Source organism: Dromiciops gliroides, chromosome 3 (assembly GCF_019393635.1).
Source record: "Dromiciops gliroides isolate mDroGli1 chromosome 3, mDroGli1.pri, whole genome shotgun sequence".
NCBI classification, from domain to species: Eukaryota; Metazoa; Chordata; class Mammalia; order Microbiotheria; family Microbiotheriidae; genus Dromiciops; species Dromiciops gliroides.
In genome coordinates, this window is record NC_057863.1 from 269685786 (window position 1) to 269710422 (window position 24637).

Below are 24637 nucleotides of genomic sequence, written 5' to 3' on the forward strand. Positions count from 1 at the left end.
GAGAACTGAGTCAAATTTAAAAGAATACAAGTCAGGGACAGCTAGGTGGCGCAGTGGATAAGGCACTTGCCCTGGATTCAGGAAGAACTGAGTTCAGGTCAGGCCTCAGACACTTGACCCTGGGCAAGTCACTTAACCCTCATTGCCCAGCAAAAACCAAAAAAACAAGTCATTCCCCAATTAATAAAGGGTCAAAGGATATGAATAGGCAGGTTTCAGAGAAAGAAATCAAACTTATCTATACTCATATAAAAAAAAATGTTCTAAATTACAATTGATTAGAGAAATGCACATTAAAACAACTGAATTACCACCAAACACCTATCAGATTGGCTAATATGAAAGAAAAGGAAAAGGATAAATGTTGGGAGGGATGTGGGAAAACTGGGATACTAATGCACTGTTGGTGCTGTTGGGTGTTGATCCAACCATTCTGGAGAACAATTTGGAAGTATGCCCAAAAGGCTATCAAACTGTATATAGCCTTTGATCCAGCAATATCATTACTAGGTCCATATCCTAAAGATTTATACAAAAATATTTATAGCTTCACTTTTTGTGGTGGAAAGAATTGGAAATTGAGGGGATGTCAATCAGTTGGAGAATGGCTGAACAAGTTGCGGTATATGATTATAATGGAATATTATTGTGCTATAAGAAATGACAAGCAGAATAATTTCAGAAAAACCTGGAAAGACTTACATGAACTCAAGCAGAGTGAAGTGAGTAGAGCTAGGAGAACGATGTCCACAGCAATACCGTATGATGAACAACTGTGAATGGCTTAAATATTATCAGCAATACAATGATCCAAGAAAATCGTAAAGGACTCATAATGAAGCATACTATCTGCCTCCAGAGAAAAACGAGATAATGTCTGAATACAGACTGAAGCACACTATTTTTCACTTTCTTTTTTGTTTTGTTTTTTCCCCCACAAAATGACCAATATGGAAATATGTTTTACATGATTAAACAAGTATAACCTATATCAGATCGCTTATCATCTCAGGGAGGGGGAAGGGAGGTAAAGATAGAATTTGGAACTCAAAACTTTCAAAAAATGTAAAAAAATTATTTTTATATGTAATTGGTGAAAAATAAAATATTAAAAAAGACCAAAAATAAATCCCACCTTCTGAAGGAGGCCTTTTCCCATCCCCACCTTTAATGCCTTCCCTCTGAGATTACTTTTCATTTTTGTACTATGTATATGTATATACATACACATATATGTATATATACATATGTACATATATGTGCATCTTTTATGTACATTGTCTCTATTATTAAAATGTCAGCTTCTTGAGGTCAGGGATTATGTTTTTGCCTTTCTTTGTATCCCCAATGTCTAGCACAATGCCTAGTATATAGAAAGCATTTAATAAATATTTGCTGACATCATGGCCAAGTATACCCAGTAAGGCCGTGCTACTCCTGAGCAGGTCATCACTAGACTTCTCACCTCACCAACACCGACAGGAATCAAAGAATCCAAGAATTTCAGATCTATAAAAATCTTTGAAAGTCACATGGTCCAACTTTCTCATTTTACATGTTCAGAAAGAAAATCAATGGAAGCAGAGGCAGAGTGATAATAGAGGTAATGACTTCCCTTAATTATTTGTTCTTGTTATTCCCCAGTCCCAGTTCTAGATTATGTAACTTGGTCGGGATGTTTTCCATGGCCAAAGGGAGATATAATTGTATACATGTATGAAAACAGAAGGAGAGAACATGGAAGAAAGGAGAATGGAAGAGGAGGAAAAACTTAAAAAAAATTAAAAGCGAGAAGGATTTAGGAGATGAAAGTTTTGCCTTTTTCCCAGCTCTTCTCTTCTTCCTCCCCACAGCCTCCTTCGGGATCCCAGGACCATCTAGTGAGGGCTCCCCTTGTCCTCACCCATTAAGGTCACTACCTCAGATAGGCCTTCACACTGCACATGAGCTTGTATCCACTCCAACCGGTCTGAATTCTCCTTTTCCCGTACACCTTCGTTGACTTGGGAACACAATTCTTCAGCCTTCTCTAGAGCGTGTTTCAAGTGACTGTAGTCCGGGTGGTTTTCGGGAGTGTTTTCTAAGATCTACAAATGAGAAGAAGAAGACAAAAAGTCCTTTTGTCTTTTCACCCAGTCAGACTGTGTGAATGAATTGGGTGCTGTCCATGTTGGGCCCTTAGCAGGAACAACAGTATCCTCTCATAAAGGCCCTTGTGCTCTTTCATAGTCTATATGCACACTGACATTAAGCTGTATAAGTACTGGATTTCCAAAGCTGTCCTGTAAGTCTGACCTCTCCACTTTAAAAGGGAAGGAATGAAGAGGCAGAGGTTCACACAAGGAGAAGCAGGGATTAAGATTTAAATTTCTTGGGGGCAGCTAGGTGGTACAGTGGATAGAGCACCGGCCCTGGAGTCAGGAGGACCTGAGTTCAAATCCAGCCTCAGACACTTAACACTTACTAGCTGTGTGACCCTGGGCAAGTCACTTAACCCCCATTGCCTCACTAAAAAAAAAAAAAAAAAAAAAAAAGATTTAAATTTCTTGAAAGCTTTTGACTCCCTAGCCTATAGACCACTGCAGCTGAATTCCACTAGGAATAATAGTCTTAGGGATATATTCCAACTTGTCACAAACAATGAAACAGAGGGAGTGATCTCAGGTGTCTTAGCCCCTAAAATACACTGTAACTTTATACTTAACTAGTTGGATATATCATTATGTTAATTCTAGTTGGGGGGAGGGGGTGATATATTGAGGCAGCGGGGCAGGGGAGTGAGGAAGACCTAAGTTCAAATTCAGCCTTAGACATTTATTAGCTGCTTGATCCTGGGCAAGTCACTTAACATCTGTCTGACTCAGTTTCCTCATTTGTAAAATATGGATGATTATAGCATTTACCTTGTAGTGTTACTGTGATGATCAAGTGAGATAACATTTCTCAGCACTTTGCAAACCTTAAATTAATAGTTATTGTTATGATGACAATGATGATGCTCTTTAGTGGTTTTACAGTTGATTCGCTACCATAGATTAACAAATAAAGCATAGGAGGCAGCTAGGTGGCACAGTAGATAGAGCACTGGTCTTGGATTCAGGAGGACCTGAGTTCAAATCCAGCCTCAGACACTTGACACTTACTAGCTGTGTGACCCTGGGCAAGTCACTTAACCCTCATTGCTCTGCCAAATATTAAACAAACAAAAAATAAAGCATAAAATAATAGGACTTTTTTTTCATTTTATTTTATTTTTCAGTTAACAAGAATTTATTTCCTATCCTTCCCAATACCTTTTCCCCCTAAAGACCAGAATATCTTTGAACTTCATGTAGTGCAATATAGGTAACAGGAGGCAGAGTGGTACAGTGGAAAGAATATAGGCTCTGAAGTCAAAGAATTTAGGTTCAGATCCCACCTCTGATACCTATTCCATCTGATTAGATGGGTTCTCCCCAAACCTCCATTTAAGGAGGGCATCTAGGCCCCTGAGCCCGAATCTACCTTCCCCCATTCCCTTCTTTTCCACTTCCTTTTATATCTTGTCTTCATCCATTAGATTGTAAACTGCTCAAGGACAGAGATTGTCTTTTGCCCTGTGCTAAGTGCTTAAATACAGGCTGACTGACTGATCTTGGGCAAGTCACTTATCCATCTTCAAATCTCATCTCAGTTCAAATCCCACCTAAGTTTCTTCTACAAAATGAAGGGGTTGAGGGGGCAGCAAGGTTGCACAGTGGATAAAGCACAGGCCCTGGATTCAAGAGGAGCTGAGTTCAAATTCAGCCTCAGACACTTGATACTAGCTGTGTGACCCTGGTCAAGTTACTTAACCCTCATTGCCCTGCCCCCCCCCCAAAATGAAGGGGTTGAATTAGACAGAGTCTAAAGTCCATTACAGTACCAGCTCTAGGGGGCTTATGAGCCTAATACGGAAGGGGATGTGTTGCTATGATTTCACTTAATGACAGAGAAGACCACCTTGGCTCTGTCTTGTAATGATTGGAATGACACCACCTGCTAGAGACTTGCTGTAGGAAAGCTCCGCCATGAAGTGAAGACCTCTGAGGACAAGCCATGTGGTCAAGGTTCTTAGCATCAGGAAGTGACGTTTGCTTGTGGGTACTGTCCATCAAGGCTACCAGCCAATCAACTTGAGGAGCCTCCCATTTCTGGGAGGGGGACATGAAGTAGGAAGCCAACGCTGGCAGAGGGGTTCTGTCTCTTTTGGTTCCTGACCTCGCCATGGTGGGTAGGATGATGGGGTCTCTTAGAAATAGATTTTTAACCTTTCTCTCTGATCCTAATGCTCTTTAATAAATGCGTAAACATTTAAATACTCTTGCTAAAGCTTATAATTTATTGGCGACCACTCATTAGATATTTTAGACAGTATAGCTAGAATTTTAGCCCTTACAGTCTGAATTCCCTACAGAGAAGAAGACCAAAGGGGAGAGGATATATGTTATGTGATGGTGCACATACATGTGCAAATGCCTCACAAATCTAGATATATTCTAAACTGGACACTGTCTTTGATGCTAAGTTAACCCCAAAGTTTTCATTTAGGATTAAACTATTCGGCTACCAATGGAAACAACAGGCTCAAATCTTCTCTTTCCTTAAGAAGAGTTCTGCTTGCCAATGGGACTGCTGCTCTTGACCATTTCTATCCCCATCTGGAATATGATCCTTTAGCTCTCAAGAATCACAAGCAGAGAAATAACATTTTGCTCTCACAGAATGAGGGCTTTAGGGTGATCCAGGTGCAGATCAAGCAGCTGGAACAATTAAAACTCTTCTAATTAGCCTTTTCCCAAAATTGCCCGCCCCCAAGGAATTAAACATCACTAGGGGAAAAGGGGAGAATGTTGTAATTAAGTAGAATTCTTTTCCAAAGAGCATGATCTTAGAACTACTTCAGGTAGCAATGGTAGCAAGCAAGGAAAACAAATGCCTGAAAGCCTTTCAAACCTGATGAGGCAGTAAAGAAGTACATCATATTTTGCATGACTTCATATATGTAATAAGCATCATATTTCTTGCCCTTTCAATGAGTGGGACGGGAAATTGAGGGAGAAAATGTGGAACTAGAAATAATTTAAAAAGAAAAAATTAATTAAAAAAAACAGAATAAAGAGGAAGCTTTCTCTCCAAGACATAGCTGTATTCATAACAAGTTATTCATTTAATCTTCCTCCACATTCCAATGTTTGCTTTACGTGAAAAAAAGCAAAAGGCAGGGAGCACCCACATGTTGGTTAGTTGACAAGCCCTACTTCAAACAGCTCCAGGGTATCATCTCATTGTCCTCAGTACAGACTTCTGAGGTAGGCAGGGATCCTATTAGTTTTCTTCTCTTAGAACCATAAGGCCCAGAGAATTCGAATGACTTTGTAAACATCACATTGTCAGAGTCAAGGAATAAATATGGGTTTCCTATGAATCAGTGACTCCAAGAACCTGGTCACCCACTACTAAGGCTACACTATGGCCCCTTATTTTCTATCCAAGTTCTGCCTTATAGTCACAAAGTACAAGTGCCCCACTCCTATCTCCATTTGAATGATCTCACTGAAGAAGATGCCAACAGAACAGTTAGTAATAATCCTGAACTGAAACAGTATTAAGACAGGTACTTACATTTTTAATGATTAGTGGATATCTAGTTACCCGCTGCATAGGCTTCAGAATAAAACTAGAGAGTGGCATCCCTTTACATCGAGGATCCATGGCTAATCTCTGAAAAACATAGAGTTTGTAAAAGATTAGACTTGAGAAATGTGCAGCTTTCCCTTTCAGAAAGCTAATAACTAAAGGGAATGACCTTCTAATCACCAAATCCTATGCTCTTTTTTTTTTTTTAAACCTTCGTGACCTCTCTGCAACATTTTAAACTCTTGATCCTCCCTATTCCTCCCTGGTTTCAGAAATATCTTACTCTCCTGGTTCTCTTCCCACCTTTCTAACTACTCTATTTCTGACTCCTTTACTGGCTCCTCATCCTCTTCCCAACCACTAAAGGTGAGTGTTATTCAAGGTCAATCCTTTTCTCAACATAAATCTAATTCAAGTGGATAGAGTGCTGGGACTGGAGTCAGAAAGTTCAAATCCCACCTCAGATACTTACTAGTTGTGAGACCCTGAGCAAGTCACTTAACCTCTGTTTGTCTCACTTTCTTCAAATGTAAAATAGCAATAATAACCTACCTCTCAGTGTTGTTGTGAGGATCACAAGAGATAATATTTGTAAAGTGCTTAGCACAGTGCCTAGCACATGGAAGGCACTATATAAATGCTGATTCCCTTCCCTTCCCTTAATTCAATCCCAGTGAGTTCACTAACTCGTCTCTGCAGAAGATTCCACAATCTGCTTTTCCAATCTTGACCTCTCTTCTGTACCCTAGTTGGAGAACTCCAACTGCCTCTAAGAAATTCACTTGGATTTCCCATGAGAACTCAAACTCAATATTTCCAAATTTGAGCTCACTTTCTTTTCCTTTAAATGTGTTTCTCCTTCTGACTTCACTATTTCATGCTGTGCTGCTAAACTTTGGCTCTTCCCTATCCTGCATGTAGATTAACTGTGGGTATCCCCTAAGGCCCTATCCTAGAATCTCTTCTCTTTTCAATTATGATCTTATTAGCCTCCATGGGTTCCATTATCATCTCTATGCAGATGATGCTCAGATCTACATATCCCGCCCCAGTCTCTCTACTGAGCTACAGTCTCACAATATCAGGTGACTTTTGGACATTTAAAACTGTATGTCTCATAGGTAACTCAAACTCCATATGGCTAAAACTGATCTCATTATATTCCCCACTCCTAGCCTTTCCCGCTTCCAAACTTCCCTACTACTATCAAGAGCATCCTCCCAGACACTCAGGTTCACAGCCTTGGTGTCATCCTCTGCCCCTCACCTTTAATCACCCATAAATCCAAACCAATGCCAAATTTTGTTGTTTCTACCTTTACAATAATGCTCTCATGTGAACCTCTCTCTTCACTCACATACAGCCACTACTTTAATTTGGGCTTTCATCACATCTCATCCAGATTATTGCAATAGCTTTCTAATGGGTCCCCATACTTCATCTTTTCCCCTACCCTCATTCAACCTATGCTCCACTCAGCTTCCAAAATGATTTTCCTAAAGTCACTCCTCTATTCAATAAACTGCAGTGGCTCCCTTTTGCTTCCAGGAATAAATATAAAGTCTTCTGTTTAGCATTCATAGCCCTTCACAACCTGATCCCCTCCTACTTTCTGGTGCTCCCTACATTTTACTCCCCTCCACACATACACTATAACAAGCTTCTCTGACCTACTTGGGTATTTGTATATTTGTCTTTCCTTTTAGAATATAGGCTCCCTGAGGGTAGGGACTATTTTGGGGGTTTTTTGTTTGGTTGGTTGGTTTGGGTTTTTTTGGGGTTTTTTTTGGTATAACACAGCACAGAATAAGCATTTAACAAATGTTTGCTGATTGACTAACTATACTTCTGAAATCCAATGTGTTACCAAATCCTGTCAACAGTACCTCTACAGAATCTCCCACATTCATCCCCTTTTTCTTTATTCATAGAGGCCTAATGATTGATTCCTGGGGCATTCTCTGATAGACCTCCTTCAAATGCCAGCATTTACCCAGGATTATGTTTTAGGTCTGGTCATTCAAACAGCTGGCATCCACCTAACTGCACTATTATTTATTTCTCCATCTTGACAACTAAGACAGCATGAGAGACCTTATCAAATGCATTATGAAATCAAGGAATATGTCTAAGGTATCTCCCTGTCAAAAAGGGAAATTAGGTTAGTCTATCATGACCTATTCTTTTTTTTTTTTAAGTGAGGCAATTGGGGTTAAGTGACTTGCCCAGGGTCACACAGCTAGTAAGTGTTAAGTGTCTGAGGCCAGATTTGAACTCAGGTACTCCTGACTCCAGGGCTGGTGCTCTATCCTCATGACCTATTCTTGATAAAGTCATATTGGGTTTTTGTGATCAGCTCTTTCAATTCAAATCATTAAGTGGTGCAGTAGACAGAGTGGTAGGGCTTGGATTCAGAAAGCTCTAGGTTCAAATCCTGCCTCAGACACTACTTGTGTGACCCTGGGCAAGTCATTTAATCTCTTATCTTTAATCTCAGTCTCCTCATCTATAAAATATCGGGGATGGGGGATATTGGATTCGGTGACTCCAAGTTCCCTTCCAGCTCTAAAACTATGAAAGTACAACCCCATGTTTATTCTATGCTTGGCAGGGTGCAGGTGGTTGGGAATGAAGCAATCTGTACTTTCAAGACATTTACTAGGGGAAACAAAATATGCCCAGATAAGTAAAAGCAATATATATTCAAAATAAATATAAAATAAGTTTGAGGGGGAAGGGGCTTGTAACTGGGGGAATCAAGAAATGCCTCTTGGAGGACTTGATCTGAGGCTTTCAAGGAGCTAGAGGCTCCATAATATAAAGTTGAAGAGGGGAAACATCCCAGCCAAGAGACACAAAGGTGGAAGACTGGAATGTCTTGGACAGAGAAGATCAAGGAGGCCAGTTTGGCTGGAACGCAGAGTGTGAGAGGCGGTAATGAGTGATCACACTAAGAAAGGCTGGAGCTCAATGGGGACTTTAATTTCCAAATAGGAGGGCAGGGTGGCAGCTAGGTGGTGCAGTGGATAAAGCACCAGCCCTGGATTCAGGAGGACCTGAGTTCAAATCCAGCCTCAGACACTTGACACTTACTAGCTGTGTGACCCTGGGCAAGTCACTTAATCCCCATTGCCCCTCAAAAAAACCAAAAACAAATAGGAGGGCAACTAAGCGGTGCAATGGGTAAAGGTACTGGACCTGGACATGAAATCAAATACCAACTCACATAATTACTAGCTGTGTGACCCTGGGCAAGTCACTCAATCTCTGCTTGCCTCCGTTTCCTCATCTGTAAATTGAGGATGAGTATGGATAAAATGAAATAATATGTACAGCACATTGTAAACCTTAAAAGGTTGTTTAGAGAGGTCTGTATTTAATCTTAGAGGCAACAGGAAGCCATTGACACTTCTTGGGCAAGCGACTGACATGGCCAGACCTGTGTTTTAGGAATATTAATTTGGCAGCAATATGAGGATGGATTAAATAGGGTGGAGGCTGGATGCTGGGAGACTTAAATCTAAACCTGTTACAATAATAGTCCCAGTTAGAGGTAATGAAGCTTGAACTAGGGTGGGAGTTGGGTGACTGGAAAGCAGGAGATGCCATGTTATGGAGGCACACCTGAACTTCCTGAACCTTCTCTAACCAGCTCTTTAATTATACATTCTAGAATGTTCCCAGGAGCTAAAGTCAAGATCCTAGGCCTCTAGTTTTCAGATTCCATTTCCTTCCTTCTTTTGAAAATTAGGATAACACTGTCTTTCTTGAGTCTTCCTCCTTACCATCTTTCAAATGTTACCCATAACAGAGCAGTTCAGAAAACAGAGCAGCCAGTTCTTTTAATATCCCTGGAAGCAATTCATCAGTATCTGCTGATTTGGATTCAGTGGAGACCCATATATGCATTCTTACTATCTCCTTGCTTAAGCTGGGCTTTAAATCCCTCCTGGCTATCTTTGTTCTGTCTTTTCTAGTCCAAATATTATTCTCCTTGTTAAAAAACCCGCAAAAACCCCATAAATTAAATAGCTCTTCCTTCTCTCTATAATCATCATCTCATCTATCCCAAGAAGCAAGTGATCCTGTCTTTTCTTTTATCCTTTTTCCCTCTTCTCTCCACCTCCAATGTGCCAAAACAGCTAAATTTAGTAATAATTTTAAAAAGTTTTGGGAAGCGGTCTGTAATATCCTGGACACACACCATGGGAAAGCAGCAAAAGTCTATTGTGAAGGCTAGGCTGCCTCCACACTCCTCAGCAGATCTCCCTCTTAACAGTTCCTATACACCCACATATCATTCCTTGTGACACAAACTCCCCAGGCAAAAAGCCTTAAATCAATGGTTTTAGCTCCAAGTGTCCAATCGTCCTACTTTCTCCTCTTTGTCACATTCTTTTTTTGACCTTTTTTCTTTTTTTTTTTTTGGTAAGGCAATTGGGGTTAAGTGACTTGCCCAGGGTCACACAGCTAGTAAGTGTTAAGTATCTGAGGCCGGATTTGAACTCAGGTCCTCCTGACTCCAGGGCTGGTGCTCTATCCACTGTGCCACCTAGCTGCCCCTCTCTTTGTCACATTCTTACACTCCCTAACCCAGGTCAGGATCACCTTCTGCCTCTTCATTTCCTTTTTCTCCTTTTGTTTTTGCCTCAAGGGCCTTCTTCCATTCTTTCTTCCATTCTTTCTTCCTTCCTTCCTTCCTTTCTTTCTTTCTTTCTTTCTTTCTTTCTTTCTTTCTTTCTTTCTTTCTTTCTTTCTTTCTTTCTTTCTTTCTTTCTTTCTTTCTTTCTTTCTTTCCTTCTTTTTGAAGGAACACTGTATTCTTAATAACCTAAGTGGACAGGTATTCCTTGAACCCACTCATATGAACCCACTCAATTTAATTGAAAGCTTAATGTCTATGAATGACTTTCCTTTTAGGTAGCTCAGTATACAATAGTATAACCATCCCAGAAAGGCAAGTTACAAGGTGATTTTCCTCTGGTGACTGAAACCTCAGAAAGCAGCTGCTGCCATCACATCAGAGAAACTGCACATCTGCAGCCATGACCTGCATAAAACTAGAGGCATCTCAGCAGCAGCTAGGGCAGACCCGGAGTCCACGATGCTAAAATCAGGTCAGCACTTTAAACCATCATGGGGAAGGGATGGGAAGAGAAGATGTCTCATCTGTTCCCTAGAGGATTTTGCTATTCAAAGTTTCTTTAAATTGCTTTCAAGGAAGCCAATGTTTTAACGCGAAGGTCAAATGCAACCCATCCAATAATGAGCTCATTCTCAAATCCATTCCAAATCTTATCACATGTAATGGTAGGATTTCAGTATCCTTTGCTCCTTCCTCATAATCCCAGAAATGAGTCTTAGCACAGTAGATGGTAATGTAGACAGAGTCTATGCCACAGTAAACAGATGTCTTATGCCTTACATCTCAATTCAAATCAACATTTATTGAGCACCTAATATGGGCTAGGCATTAAAAGATTAATAATACACATAATTGTGTACTAATAATATACATAACTGTGTATTAATAATAAATATAAATGTCCTCAAGGAATCTCCAATCTGGAAAGTAAGAGGGGAGGACAAGCACACAATTAACAATAATACAAAGCAAGAAACCCTCGTTTTTTCCCCTAGATCCCTACACTACCAATAGTCATGATCCCATGTACATATTATTATGCCCATTCTACAGATGAGAATATAAAGGCTGAGTAAGGAAAAGTGACTTGTCCAGGGTAACAGTTGTCCTAGAGGAGCTCTGAGTCCAGTTCTTTGGATTCTAGATTCAGAGCCCTTTGTTAGGACGACTCACAAAAGCAGACAGATGCAAGACCTCATGCAAAGTAGGCATTCAATCATATTTGTTGCTGATGACAGTGAAATGAGCACGGATATCACAGACATGGGGAGAAAAGGGGCAGCTAGGTGGCATAGTGGATAGAGCACTGGCCTTGGATTCAGGAGGACCTGAGTTCAAATGTAGCCTCAGACACTTAACAATTACTAGCTATGTGACCCTGGGCAAGTCACTTAACCCCAATTGCCTCACCAAAAATAAATAAATAAATAAATAAATAAATAAATGGATGAATGAATGAATGAACGAATAAATAAATAAATAAATAAATGAATAAATAAATGAATAAATAAATAAATAAAGGGAGAAAATAACAGGTTATTTTCCTTTCGCTTGTTCCTTGCTATCTGGGGAGCCAAGTTCACTTCTTGAGTGGTTATATTTCATTTACTTTTAATTTTTGTCTCCAGGAGAATTGCAGGACATGCCCATTTTGCTGATAGCATCACTGCCATATCCAGGAATAGTTTCGGTCCTTCACAAAGGAACAGACAAAAATCACTGGGCTGCTGGGTCGTGTTCCTTCTACTTCCTTCATTGCTAACCTTGACTGCTATGGCACCAGTCTATGTTTCCTATGTCTTTCACACAGAAAAATAAACAGAGGAGGAAAGTAGTGGGATTTTTTGGTTACCCCCTCTGGTGGCAAAGACATTGGGGGCAATGAACCTAATAAGATGATTTAAGGCTGGTAGATGGGACAGTGGAGTCAGGAAGATCTGAGTTCAAATATGACCTCAGGAGGCAGCTAGGTGGATAAAGCACTGGCCCTGGATTCAGGAGGACCTGAGTTCAAATACGGCCTCGGGCACTTAACACTTATTAGCTGTGAGACCTTGGGCAAGTCATTTAACCCTCATTGTCTCCCCCCCCCCCAAAAAAAGGAAAGAAAATAAATCAGACCTCAGATACTTACTAGCTGTAGGACCCAGGACAAGTCACATAACTTCTACTTGCCTCAGTTTTCTCATCAGCAAAATGGGGAGAATGATAGTACTTACTTCCCAGGGTTGTTGTTAGCATCAAATGAGACAATAATTGTAAAAAATGTTTAAGCACAGTGCCTGGGACATAGGAAGTACTATATAAATGCGAGTAGCTATTGTTGCTGTTATTATTTACCCATCTTAACAGTCAGCGTCAGAGCCAGAATGTCAGGCAAGCAGAAGGGTTCTCTAGGCCTACAGGCAGCCAGCTTTCTTGAGACCCCCCGCCCTCCCAGTTTTGCTCTGCAGAGCAGACACTGGTGACATTTAAAACTGTGTTCAAATGTACTATTAATTCTTTCTGCACACCCAACAAAACACACGGTTCAAACTGTGAAGGAGACTTGAGCAGGTGTTCACTCGGCTCCTTACTTTGACAAATTCCTTGAACTCAGGGACTTCATCTGTCTTCTGCTGGATGAGGGCCGCCCCGTTGAGTTGGCAGCTACAGAAGCGTATGTAGGGCTGCATGTGGGGCAGCTGGGCCGTCAGGATGTCCCCAATCATCTTCACGGGCATCCTCTCACCAGACATCTTCTTGCGCACCCTCAGGGCTCTGCATCAGAAAGAGAAGAAGTTGTCTTTCACACAAGTACTGCCAGGGTGTGGGAATCATTTTCTGTTCCTCTTAGAGGAAATGGTGCTTACTAGAAACCAAAATTACTAACAGATCTATTTAGGATACACAGAAAGAAAGAAAATGATTTTTTTTTTTTTTTTTGCGGGGGCAATGAGGATTAAGTGACTTGCCCAGGCTCACACAGCTAGTAAGCGTCAAGTGTCTTAGGCTGGATCTGAACTCAGGTCCTCCTGAATCCAGGGCCGGTGCTTTATCCACTGCTCCACCTAGCTGCCCCCAAGAAAATGAATCTTACCAATCTTCAGAGACTTCAGACCATCAGTCCTATCTGCTAGGAGGTGAAATTACCTTTTGAAATCTTTTTTGTTTATTTATCTTGATGAGAAAAGATTTATTTTTTTCTCACATAGGTCGGGTGAGCATAATCAAACACCACACTTTCCATTTCTGAAAATCCCTTCATGGATTATTTGTGACAAAAATACCAGCCATAACTGTCCCCTTGGTGTATCTTATGGAAATGGTAGCTCATTTTTATATCAGCTAAAGGAAAACTAAATTATGAACTAAATTAGTTGCCTCCCCCAATTCTATTATCATTGACACAGCTAAATACAAATTACTTTATGGATTATTGTGCAATGTCTATCCATCGTTACAATAGCTAAATTGATGATACTGGGTAGAAACATGAGGATTCTGAAAATAACCTACAAATATGGTAATCAATTCAGGCTGTTTCCTAGAGACTGAGGAGAGGTGGTGGTGAATTAGGAAGATGCGTTGACTTTAGGAAACATCTGCTTGAATTTTAAGAGTCATATTATACAAGGGCTCTTTTCCATGAATATTTTTATGGCACACCTAAGATTTATAAGTGCAGTTTAACATTGGAATTTAGAAAATGGGTAGTTTCTAAATGGCAAGAATTCAAATGCCATCTGTGGGTAGGACCAAATATTTGAGGCCCTGAGAGTTATACATGTGCAGATAAAGAGAAAAGTCCTTCACAAGTAGTAGGTATTTAGTAAACATTTGTTGAATGACTGAATCTTGTATTGAATATGACTACTGTCATTTTCTTTAGTCTGAAAAAGAAAGTGGTAGGATTTTAAAGGTACAGAGTATGCCTAGAAATGCCTCAGTTTAAAGTCCCATCTCCTTTCATATTTACTGAACTAGGTATGAAATTTTAGAGTCCAGGTCAACTCTTTGACAAGGCAAGAACTTACCTTGTTCTGGGGACTTGTGGTCCTATTTGACAATACTAACATGAAATTCATGACTTGTTTATAAACCTAGGCTTCATTCTAGGGTTCAGCGTTTAAAGGGGAGCTACATGAGAGACTCCAAAGGGTATAAGTTGGTTAGAGAGATGTCGGACAGAGAAGAGAGAGGGGCTTTCCAGCAATCTGAATATTTTCTTCTTACAAGAGACCCCATAATATGCAGCATAGTACAGATATTTTAAATTAGTTCTGTTGGAGGTGGAGCTTCTTGGATATGGGGAATGGAGGCGGGGGAGCTAGATTGTTGGGCTCTTGGGTATGAGCCCTTTGCATTTTCTCTGAAATAAAACCTGTCATATGGTTAGTTTTATTAGCTTAGGTTCTTGAATAGAAGCTGAAGGCCCCTCCTTTTTTTTTTTTTTGTGGAGACCCAGACATGAACCAAGTTCTAATGTTCCTGCAGGAACATGAGTCACAGGAATTTCAGAGAGAAAGCTCTAAGACTGTGTGTAGAGTTGCAGTTTAGGAACATGGGTTCCAGGGTGATTCAAAAGTTTGATGTTATCTGCATTGTTATGAAGAACACTGCTGGGCCTTGTAGGGTGGCATATTATACTTGAGTACATGTTATATGAAAGATAAGTGATTATTATAGTACCTCGAAAATGAGCCAAGGATGATTTCAGAAAAAGGCTAAAGAATCTTTGGGTTTTCCATAATTGTTTGCACCTTTAATCAAAATGCAAAATATTTCTCAGATGGTCTACCAAGCTGCTTAAGGTCCTCTGAGGATAATACCACAATCCATCAGGCCAGTTTTTGGCTGTGGCAGATCTGAGAAGAGGCAAGAGACCAGAGCAGGCTCCTCACAAGTGGTGTTGGTTGGCAGGGGTTGCCTAGTGCTTTGAAGTAAGAGAAGTATCTTGGTGCCTTCAGAAAGGGCTCTCTTGAGCTATCAAATAAACAAGCAATGATAAGCTATAAAAATAAACTAACAACATTCACTTGGGAATCGTCTTGGGAGAATCTTCAATAATATGTGGGAATCTGCTTGTGGATGACATATCATTTCTAAAAAGGAATCCCTGCCACTTTTCTAAAAATGTAAACCCTGAATGCAAATGAACCTCTGGTGCAAATGACACCATTAAAAGAGATGATGCAAATCTGCTATGGAGAGAAAAACCAAGATATCTGTGGGATAAACAAAGGCATCTGTGTGGTGTCTTGGAAAGGAAGGGACCTGAGTTTGAATTCTGGTTCTGTCACTCAATAAGTATACAACCCTCAGCTGTAAAATGAGAGAATTATACTAGATGACAGCTAAGGTCCTTTATGGCTCTAAACCTATGATCCCATGAAACCCAGTGAATTGTAAAAAAGACACTTTCCAGCTTTAAAAACTACCATACTGTGAGCTTCAGTAAAACAATATTTCTATATCAATCAAGGAATAAAAGTTTGTTTGAGGGAGTAGAAGGGGATTGAATGGAGGAAAAAAATGGAAGGAAGAATATATATCTCTATCTATCTATCTATCTATCTACACACACACACACACACACACACACACACACACACACATAGTTTGACACAAGATAGTACTATTTGCCACAGGTACAAGATGTAGTGTCAATGGTCTTCTGGCTGCTTAGTCAAAATGCTGGTCCTAAATTCACTTAAATGTACCTGAAACATACTATCCCTATTGATTCTACATTAGTCTCCCTCTTGGAATTTCTATTTCAGGGGTAGGATGGCCTAGGATTCTGGCTTACAAAGATTAGAACAAGGAATGGGGAATCTCTGTGGATTTCATCCAGGCTTTGGAATGATATTATTCTGGTCATTTTAAGTACAGTGTCAAGAATGGTTTTCTCCTTGATGAGCTGCTGTGGCTATCCCATCTAGAATGACAGAAACTCAGAGGTAAAAGGAAACTTATAGGTGAGCTTATCTAGCCCAAAACTGAACAGCAATGCCCTTGACAACATCGCTATAAATCATCATCTATCCATCCTCCACTTGATGGGAAAACTCACTGTCTTTTTAGGTGTCATGCTACTGTCATACATTTCCTATGCCCTACATTACCCTGTATAATGATCTCCGATTAGTAACCTTGGGTTTTAAATATATATGTGTACATACATGTGATATGTATATATATATACTTACATATATACATACATATACACACACACATGTATGTGTATATATGCACAAATATGCCAAAATACAAGTACAAAGAATAAAATAATGCCTACTCATGGCTCATTGTTTGGGTTTTGGTGGCTCAGAGTGAGTATAAATAACAGTTGTTTCTATTCCAGCCAGAAACTCTGAGGGTCTTCCATCCCAACCCCCAGACCGATTCTTTTATGAAAGCAAACTAGGCCATCATTTGCCTCATTTCTTACCCAGCCTTTAATCACTGAATGGGTGTTGCCTCAGACAAACTGAGACCTGGGAAAGACTTTAGTTTAAAAAGACCAAGGTCTCTCACTGCATCTGGGGCCATCACCTTACCACCGGACTCTGGAGGATGACTCTGGAGGAGAGAGAGAAGCTGATGACTTGCACAGCCCTGCCTCACTTAAATCTAATTCACATGCAAGACAAGACATCACCCTTCTGAAGTCATTGGTTCTCTTTGAGAACAAAGTACCAACAACAAACAATATACATACACATATGTGTGTGTACATATGAAGGTTTAAAAATTAAAGAAATAGAAGCACTATAAAGAGTGGTCAATAAATTAATCAACATTTCAAGGGCAGTAGAAAATAGATTAAAAATATTTTGAATGGGCGGTTAGGTGGCGCAGTGGATAAAGCACCAGCTCTGGATTCAGGAGTACTTGAGTTCAAATCCAGCCTCAGACACTTAACACTTACTAGCTGTGTGACCCTGGGCAAGTCACTTAACCCCAATTGCCTCACTTAAAAAAAATATATATATATATATATAAGTCTACAGATCAAGGGAACAATAGAAAATGACTCTAATGCTCCCACACTCCTCTTACTCTGTCACTACCCTGGTGCAAGCCCTTAATACTTAATACCCATGCTACTGCCATAGTCTTCTACTTGGTAATCTCTGCCTTAAGTTTCTCCCCAACCTAAGTCATCCTCCATGATGGTGGTAGTGGTGGTTGTCCTTCATTCTCAAGATCAAAATGACATCACCATATCAGGGTCAAGGTACAGTGTGTCTGACTTTGGCTGATCAAACCAATACGAACTCGGAAGGTTACACCACAGGTGAGCCATAAATAGTATCTATGAACATTTGGGGTGGAGATGGCTCTAAATTTGCACATCTCCTGTTTCTTTTGAGCTACTGCAATTCTGCTTTGCTCATAGAGCACAGCGCCTTCTTTGATGTGGGCACGCCACACTGGATGGTCCTGTGCCAGGGTCCTCCATGTCTCACAATCAATTCCAAAGTTGAGAGTGTGCTCTTTCACAAGAACTACTTTTCTTTCAGGTCTACTGGATTTCTTATTTTCCATATGTGACACACATTCCATGTGCTGATGGTAAATGAAATCATCTTTGCAAAAGTTTTTGTCTCTTTTTTGGTGTTTTGACCCCAGGGTGGGATCCCTGCCTACCCCAATAAACAGGCCAGGGTTGGATGAAGCAGATGATTTTTAGGGCCCCTTTTCTAGCCTCTTTCACATGCCAGGAGGTGAGGCTGCTCAGACCCCCAACGCTGCTTCAGTGAGAAGACAACCCTATGGCCTAGGCTGCTTGTGTGCAGGGTTGTGACTACAGCTCCCAGTATATCTGCACCTGCTGCTTCGTCACTTGCCTGTTGCCACAGGACTTTAAGGTGGGTAAAAATGGTAAGATGATATGGGTGATGTCTTTTGACTCCTGCATAAATTGAATTTAAGTGAGGTAGCATTGCCTAAAGACACCAGCCTCACTCTCTTTTCTAGCATCATCAAAGTCCAGTGACAAGACAAAAGTCAAGATGGCTGGTGATGGCCGTGGATGCCGTGGATAACCTTGGTGTCTTCAGTATCTAACCAAGGTCTAAGTACTCTGCAGTACCTGTTTTGGCCACTTTCATGGCCCATGGAACAAATTGTTCTCATCTGCTCATTCCACTGGGGTAAGTCACCCTCCTAACTCACTGACGGATCTGAGACCCCTCAGTTACCCTCAACCTGGTTTAGCCCATCTGCTGAAATGATTTACCAGGATATGGCCACTGTGCATGCTATAGCTTTTTAGAGCTACAGGTGAGAGTTGGGTGAATCAGGTTAACACCAAAGGTAGAAAGCAGGCCTGAAAAGGGCTCAGTAGCCCTCCCACCAGAGGTACTAGTCTTCCCTAAACACCCTACACCAAGCCATCCTTCACTCAGTTATCAAAGTGATCTTCCTAAAACATTGGCCTGACCATGTCAACTCCCATAGACCCCCAACCCTCACCTCTGACCCATTCCCCTGTTCAATATGCTTTAGTATCTCCCTATTACTTCCAGGATCAGATATAAAATCCTCTGTTTGGTGTTCAAAGCCTCTATTAATCTTCTCCCACTCCTTACCTTTCCAATGTTCTAACACCTAACACCCCCATGTACTCTAAAATCCAGTGACACCAGCCTTTTTGGTGTTCCTTATTTCCTGACTCTGAGGTATTGCTATCCCCCATGCCTGGAACTCTCTCCCTCTTCATCTCTGCCTCCTGGCTTGCTTCAAGCCCCAGAAAAAAAATTCTAGCTTCCAAAGGAAACCTTTCCTGATCCCCTTGATGCTAGTGCTTTCTCTCTGTTGTTTATCTTTAATTTATCCTGCATAAATCTAGTTTAGACAGTTTTTGCCTATTGTCTCCCACATTAAATTATGAGATCCTTGAGGGCAGGGACCGTTTTGCCCATTTTGAGAGGAAGAGTATTGCTAACACTTAGCACAGTGAAGGGCAAGTGATAAGCACCTAATAAAAGCTTGTTGACTTGGCTTAGCTTGAGCATTCTATGGTAGAAGCCTCAGGTGAGGGAAAGTAGAAAGAATGTTAAGAAATCAGAGGTGGAGAGAAGTAGAGGAGGTTACCAAATTCAATTCCACTAATATTTATTAAGACATTATGGCAATGACAAATTTTATGTCATTTGCCTAAGGCCAAAAGAACTCTTACATCAGTCCTGCTACCTATCATTGCAGCTAGGGCTGGGACTCAGAGACACTTCCTGACTATAGGTTAAGAAGGTGAAAATAGCATAGATATTGGGTCTGCCAGACAGTGCCTAGTATGACCGGGAATTAATTGGTTAATACCTTTTTTGTAGCTCAAGTTCTTATTGGGCTAGCTAAAATTACCCATAGGTACAAATCCATTCCAAATACAGGTCTATTAAAATACCCCCATCCTAATTCCTTTGTTTTGTGAACAGAGCAGGCAGTTCTGAAATCCTATGATTTCTCTGAGCTTTGCTGATCCTAGCTTTTCATTGGGCAGTACCAAATATCTTCAAAAGAACCATAGGTCTGGAATGGAATTTGAAGAAATACAATCTCACACTCATTCTATCCCTTTGTATTGTTTTGTTTTTTAATTTTTTTTTTTTTAGTGAGGCAATTGGGGTTAAGTGACTTGCCCAGGGTCACACCGCTAGTAAGTGTCAAGTGTCTGAGGCCAGATTTGAACTCAGGTTCTCCTGAATCCAGGGCTGGTGCTCTATCCACTGCACCACCTAGCTGCCCCCTCACACTCATTCTAAAGAGGAGAACTGAAGTATAACAACAGGCCTCAGGGAAAGAAGGTGAAGGGATGGTCAGATGTGGGGTATTTTGCCTTCCCAGCTCTCCCTTGCCTACACTTTCTCTGCAGTAATAATACAAGTTAAAATAAGGAGTTGACTTTTGAACCATTGTTGTGATCTTTGGTACAGGAGAAGTGCTGGGTTGAACGATGCAACTTGCAAAGGTCAACAGTGTGCTGGAGCCAGCTCTAACAGGCTCCTCATTGTTAAGTTTTCAGCATGAACATTCACATCTCTGGTATCAGCAAATGCTACAAATCAGGGCTTGATTTATTCTTCTGTTGATTGTCTAGGCTGAAGAACGTGATGGGGAAAATGTTAATAATGCAGATTAAACTTACAAGTGTGTGCCTGTGTAAGTGTGAAATTTTGCCAGGTAAAAAGTCAGGAAGTGGAATAAAGGAAGAATAAAATTATAAAGCAGAGTTGTGTGATTTTTCCTCTGACAGTGATATTTGGACCTAGGGGATATTTCATAAACTCTTGCCCAGATGTGCTTTCTCTTTCCCTAGGTTATTGCAGTCCTGTGACTGAGGCCTATTGTACTGGCCCCTGAAACACCTATCCCTTAAAAAAGTATAACCCAATCCCACTTCCTTTTTGCATGAATAACTGATATGAACAGAGAGATGAAAGATGAGAATTTTAAATTAGGGCTAAATTTTCAATAATTTGGTATATTTATTTTTGAGCTAAAATTTCTCCACTGCAACCAATGCAAATACTTTTTGTATTTTTGAGGGGAAAAAAAATCTGTATTGGATTTACTGAGGTGAAATCTATGAATACATGCTAAAGCCAACATTTAAAAAGATCGTTGTGTTTGCAAGATTAGTTCTGCTGGAAAATTTGGGGGAGTGGTCTTCTCATAACAGAACTTGGGCAATCTTGAAAGGATAGGAGCAATGTTGGTAACAATCCTGGTGGTTAAAATGCAGATAATTCTCTTAATAGTTCTGATGGAAAATATGAGGAGAATCATAAAAGGTCCCTAGGAGTCTCAATTATAGAATCTGAGAAGCAAATGGGTCATACTATTTTTCTTCTTTGTGCATTCCCCTGTTCCCACTAAGGCTGAATTAGAACAGAGAGACTGGGCAGCTGGGAATGATTTTGTAAGAGTAGAAAAGACAAGACTTGGTAGACTTACCAGGAGCTAGCAAGAGAGAAAAGACAAAAACGATTTCAAGTTTTCAAGTCTGAGTGACTGGGAGAAGCGTGTTGCCATTAAAAGAAATAAGAAAGTCAAGAGGAATAGGAAGTTTTAGGAAAAAGATGATAAATTTGGTTTGGGGACCTCCCTAGCCCACCATGGCTCCCAATGACACAAGGCTAGCCATGACTTCCACACTACAAACAAAAGAAAGTTATGGAGCCCTATTACAGGTCCTCATTCCTCTGCCTAGGCTATTGCCGTGTCCTCCTAAGAGGTCTTCTCATATTTTTTCCCCTCTAGTCCATCTTTTATACTGCTGTTAGCACAATATTTCTTATCTACATATCTAGGTCAAAATCTTCAGTTGGCACCCTATTGACCACTGAGTCAAGTTCAAATTCTTCTACCTAGTATCTAAACCTACCATCTGGCACCACCTTCTTGCACCAACATTCTCCCGAACTTTTCCTGTTCATGAACCTAACACTCAACTAAACTGGACAATTCTCTATTGTCCACTGGAACACACATTGTACTCATACCTCCATAACTTTGCTTATGCTGGGAATGTCCACCCTCCCTCTTCTCACTTGTCAAACGCATATCCATCCTTTAAAGACGGGTTCAAATGTTATCTCCTAAGGTCAGCCTTCATGATTCACCAGGATGGTTTACCACTTTGCTACTCAGACCTCATTAAACATATTTGTAACCCCAAACCCAAAGTTCAGTGATACAGGACTCTGTCCTTATTGGTGAAGATCAATGTCTTATGGCAAGGCAGAATTGGGGAGAGAGAAAGAGAGGGAGCGTCTTTGGACCTGTTTTGAGTCTCTTCAGGCAATTTGGGATTTTGGGGGCTTCTGGTTTCCAGCTTTGACAGAGAAGGCGGACAATACCAACCCTAATTCAGGTTGCTAAAGGTTATGTAGTAGATAGGCAAGGATGAGACTTGAACCATTATGCTCTGACTGCAAAATCTCCACTGAATCTCACTGCTTTGAGGTTGCATTTCTTGTGCCATCCTACATTGTTGCTATTGCAAAGGGAGGACAGTCCAATAGCAATGGAGATAATTACTTCTGGATCCAAATTTGATTACCTAATTAAGTGATTTTTAGACTTTTTGGATGGATTAAGAAATCTTAGAATTGTACTTATTCATGTTCTCTCTCTATCCCCTAACCACACACACTCATACACAGACACACACACACACAACCACATGCTCATTAATCCCAATTTCCAGCTGTGAGTTTGAGGAATGTTCATAAGATGGTAGATACAGAAAATAAACTGAATTTAGGAGAGGGTCAGACTGCCACACATCACAATAGAAGCCTTGTTTAACCCTGGTATGAGGTCTCAGGAGGAACACCTATCTCCAGTTTTAAGCTATGTTATATCAGGCTTTTGTTGTATGGAGGTTTTTCAGTCTGAAGGACCATAATCTGATCTGTGTTCTATATGAATTCATATAATAATAAGCTATATTTTGCTGGAGTTTTGTCACATACAGAAATCAGAATTTTAGGGCTGGAACATTAAGTCTCCTCACCTTACAGATGAGAAAGTAGAGGGTCAGAAAGCAATTATGAAATGCCAGTATCAATAATGTTTATATAGGGTGTCTCAAAAGTCTGAGAGCAGTCATAAGCTTAGTATGAATACTAACTTAGTATTTAGTAGCTACTAAGGTTACAACTGCACTGGGACTTTTGGGACACCCTGCATTGCGCTCCACAGTTTACAAAATATCCCACAACAACCCTATAAGATAGGTAGTAATAGCATTATTTTACAAAAAAAAAAAAAGAAAAGAAAAGAAAAGAAAGGAAAAGAAAGGAAAGAAGAAAAAAGAAAAAAGAAAAGAAAAGAGAAGAGGAGAAAAGAGAAGAAAACTAGTTCTCTAGGAAGTTCAAGGACTTGCTCAGACAGGCTCCAGAGTCAGTAAGTTCCCAAACTAGGATTTGAACCCAAGTCTCTTCTGACTTTAGTTTGGGGCAGAGCTGGGTCTCAAACATGGTGTTCTTTCTCCTGGCCCAATGCTCTTCCCATTGCACTGTGTTGCCTTTGAGGATTGAAAGAGAAACATTTCTGGACCAACAACTCTAGGAGTGCTTACACTGAAGTATGTTTCCTTAAGAAAACTGATATTTGAGTAGAATGAATAGTTCCAAGACTCTTCAGGTAAATGAGCCAAGAATTTTTCTCAAATATTCCTGGCCAGGCCATGTATGTGTCTAAGTGTAAGCATTGTGGAGAGAGTATACCCTCAAATGGGCTTTTAATTCTATTCCCCTCCAATGGAATTTAGGAAGGAAGAATTAAAATGCTTTTGGAAACCTTAGAACCACATTCAAAATAAGAACAGATATTTCTTTGATGTCATTGAGAAAAGGGGGTGGGGTAGAGCCATTTCTAGAAAGGACTATTAAAAAAAGGGGTTATGAACTGTGAGTGTGAGTATTTGTGTGAGTAAAAGAGAAAAACAGAGAGCATGATTAAATGAAACAAAAAACCTCCCCCTCCCCACATACAAAACCACTAGTCTGAGAAATCAAGAAAGCAAAGCATTGCGGGTAATTAGAGAAAAGAGGCTTACTTCAGCAGTTTGATATTACACATTATCAGCTCCTTCCAGTTAACAAAAATCATAGCCACCTCTTTTTCTGTCAGCAGCTCAGACTCCATCAGCGGTTTCTGAAAGATCTACAGATGCAGAAAATGAAGCAGTTCAGTAAGCAAATGGTTAGCTGGTGGGGTGAGGGGAGCTAGTTTAGAGCGACCAAAAGTCAAATCCCCAGTATCATTTTAGAGGCATGGAAGCTTAAAAGTCCTCACAGTCCTGAAGAGGTTATCTAATAAAGGGCACTTTGGTCAGTTGGAAAACAAAACCATTTTTGTAAGTGACTGTTAATTTGATTTTGTTGAGGATGGGCTATCCTTAATTCTAGATCAATGTTAGCAGCAATGCTTTAATCTATGATTAGAAAATCTGCCCATTGTAAAATTGTGGGCTACGAAAATGAAAGGAGCATTAGTTAACTCTTCCCTGCTTGCATTCACCAAGTTTGCTCTGTTGTGGTTTTCATTGTTTGTTTTTTGAGGCAACCAGGGTTAAGTGATTTGCGCAGTCACACAGATAGTAAGTGTCTGAGTCCTGATTTGAATTCAGGTCCTCTTGATTCCAGGGCCAGTGCTCTATACACTGCACTACCTAACTGCCCCCCAGTTTGCTCTTGAGAAGGGAAGAGAATTTTCTAAGTGGGGAGGTGGGGTGTTCTTCAGACACCAAGCCACCTTCTCCCAAAGCAGCCACCCAATTCACAACAAATCAAACTTCAGAGCTGGTGTCACTGACTTTGGAATGGAGTCCTCAAG

General features: G+C 40.4%; 1 protein-coding gene across 4 annotated transcripts in view; it reads right to left on the bottom strand.

Moving 5' to 3' along the window:
* Positions 1–24637, bottom strand: part of ITSN1 (intersectin 1) — a 300395-nt gene that overhangs the window by 47138 nt on the left and 228620 nt on the right. For all 4 annotated transcript variants that reach the window (XM_043990543.1, XM_043990544.1, XM_043990542.1 and 1 more), the window contains 4 exons: positions 23859–23965; positions 12880–13063; positions 5644–5742; positions 1920–2087 (listed from right to left, as the gene is read on the bottom strand). In XM_043990543.1, the coding sequence (XP_043846478.1) occupies positions 1920–2087; positions 5644–5742; positions 12880–13063; positions 23859–23965 (558 nt within the window). The remainder of the gene's footprint in view (positions 1–1919; positions 2088–5643; positions 5743–12879; positions 13064–23858; positions 23966–24637) is intronic.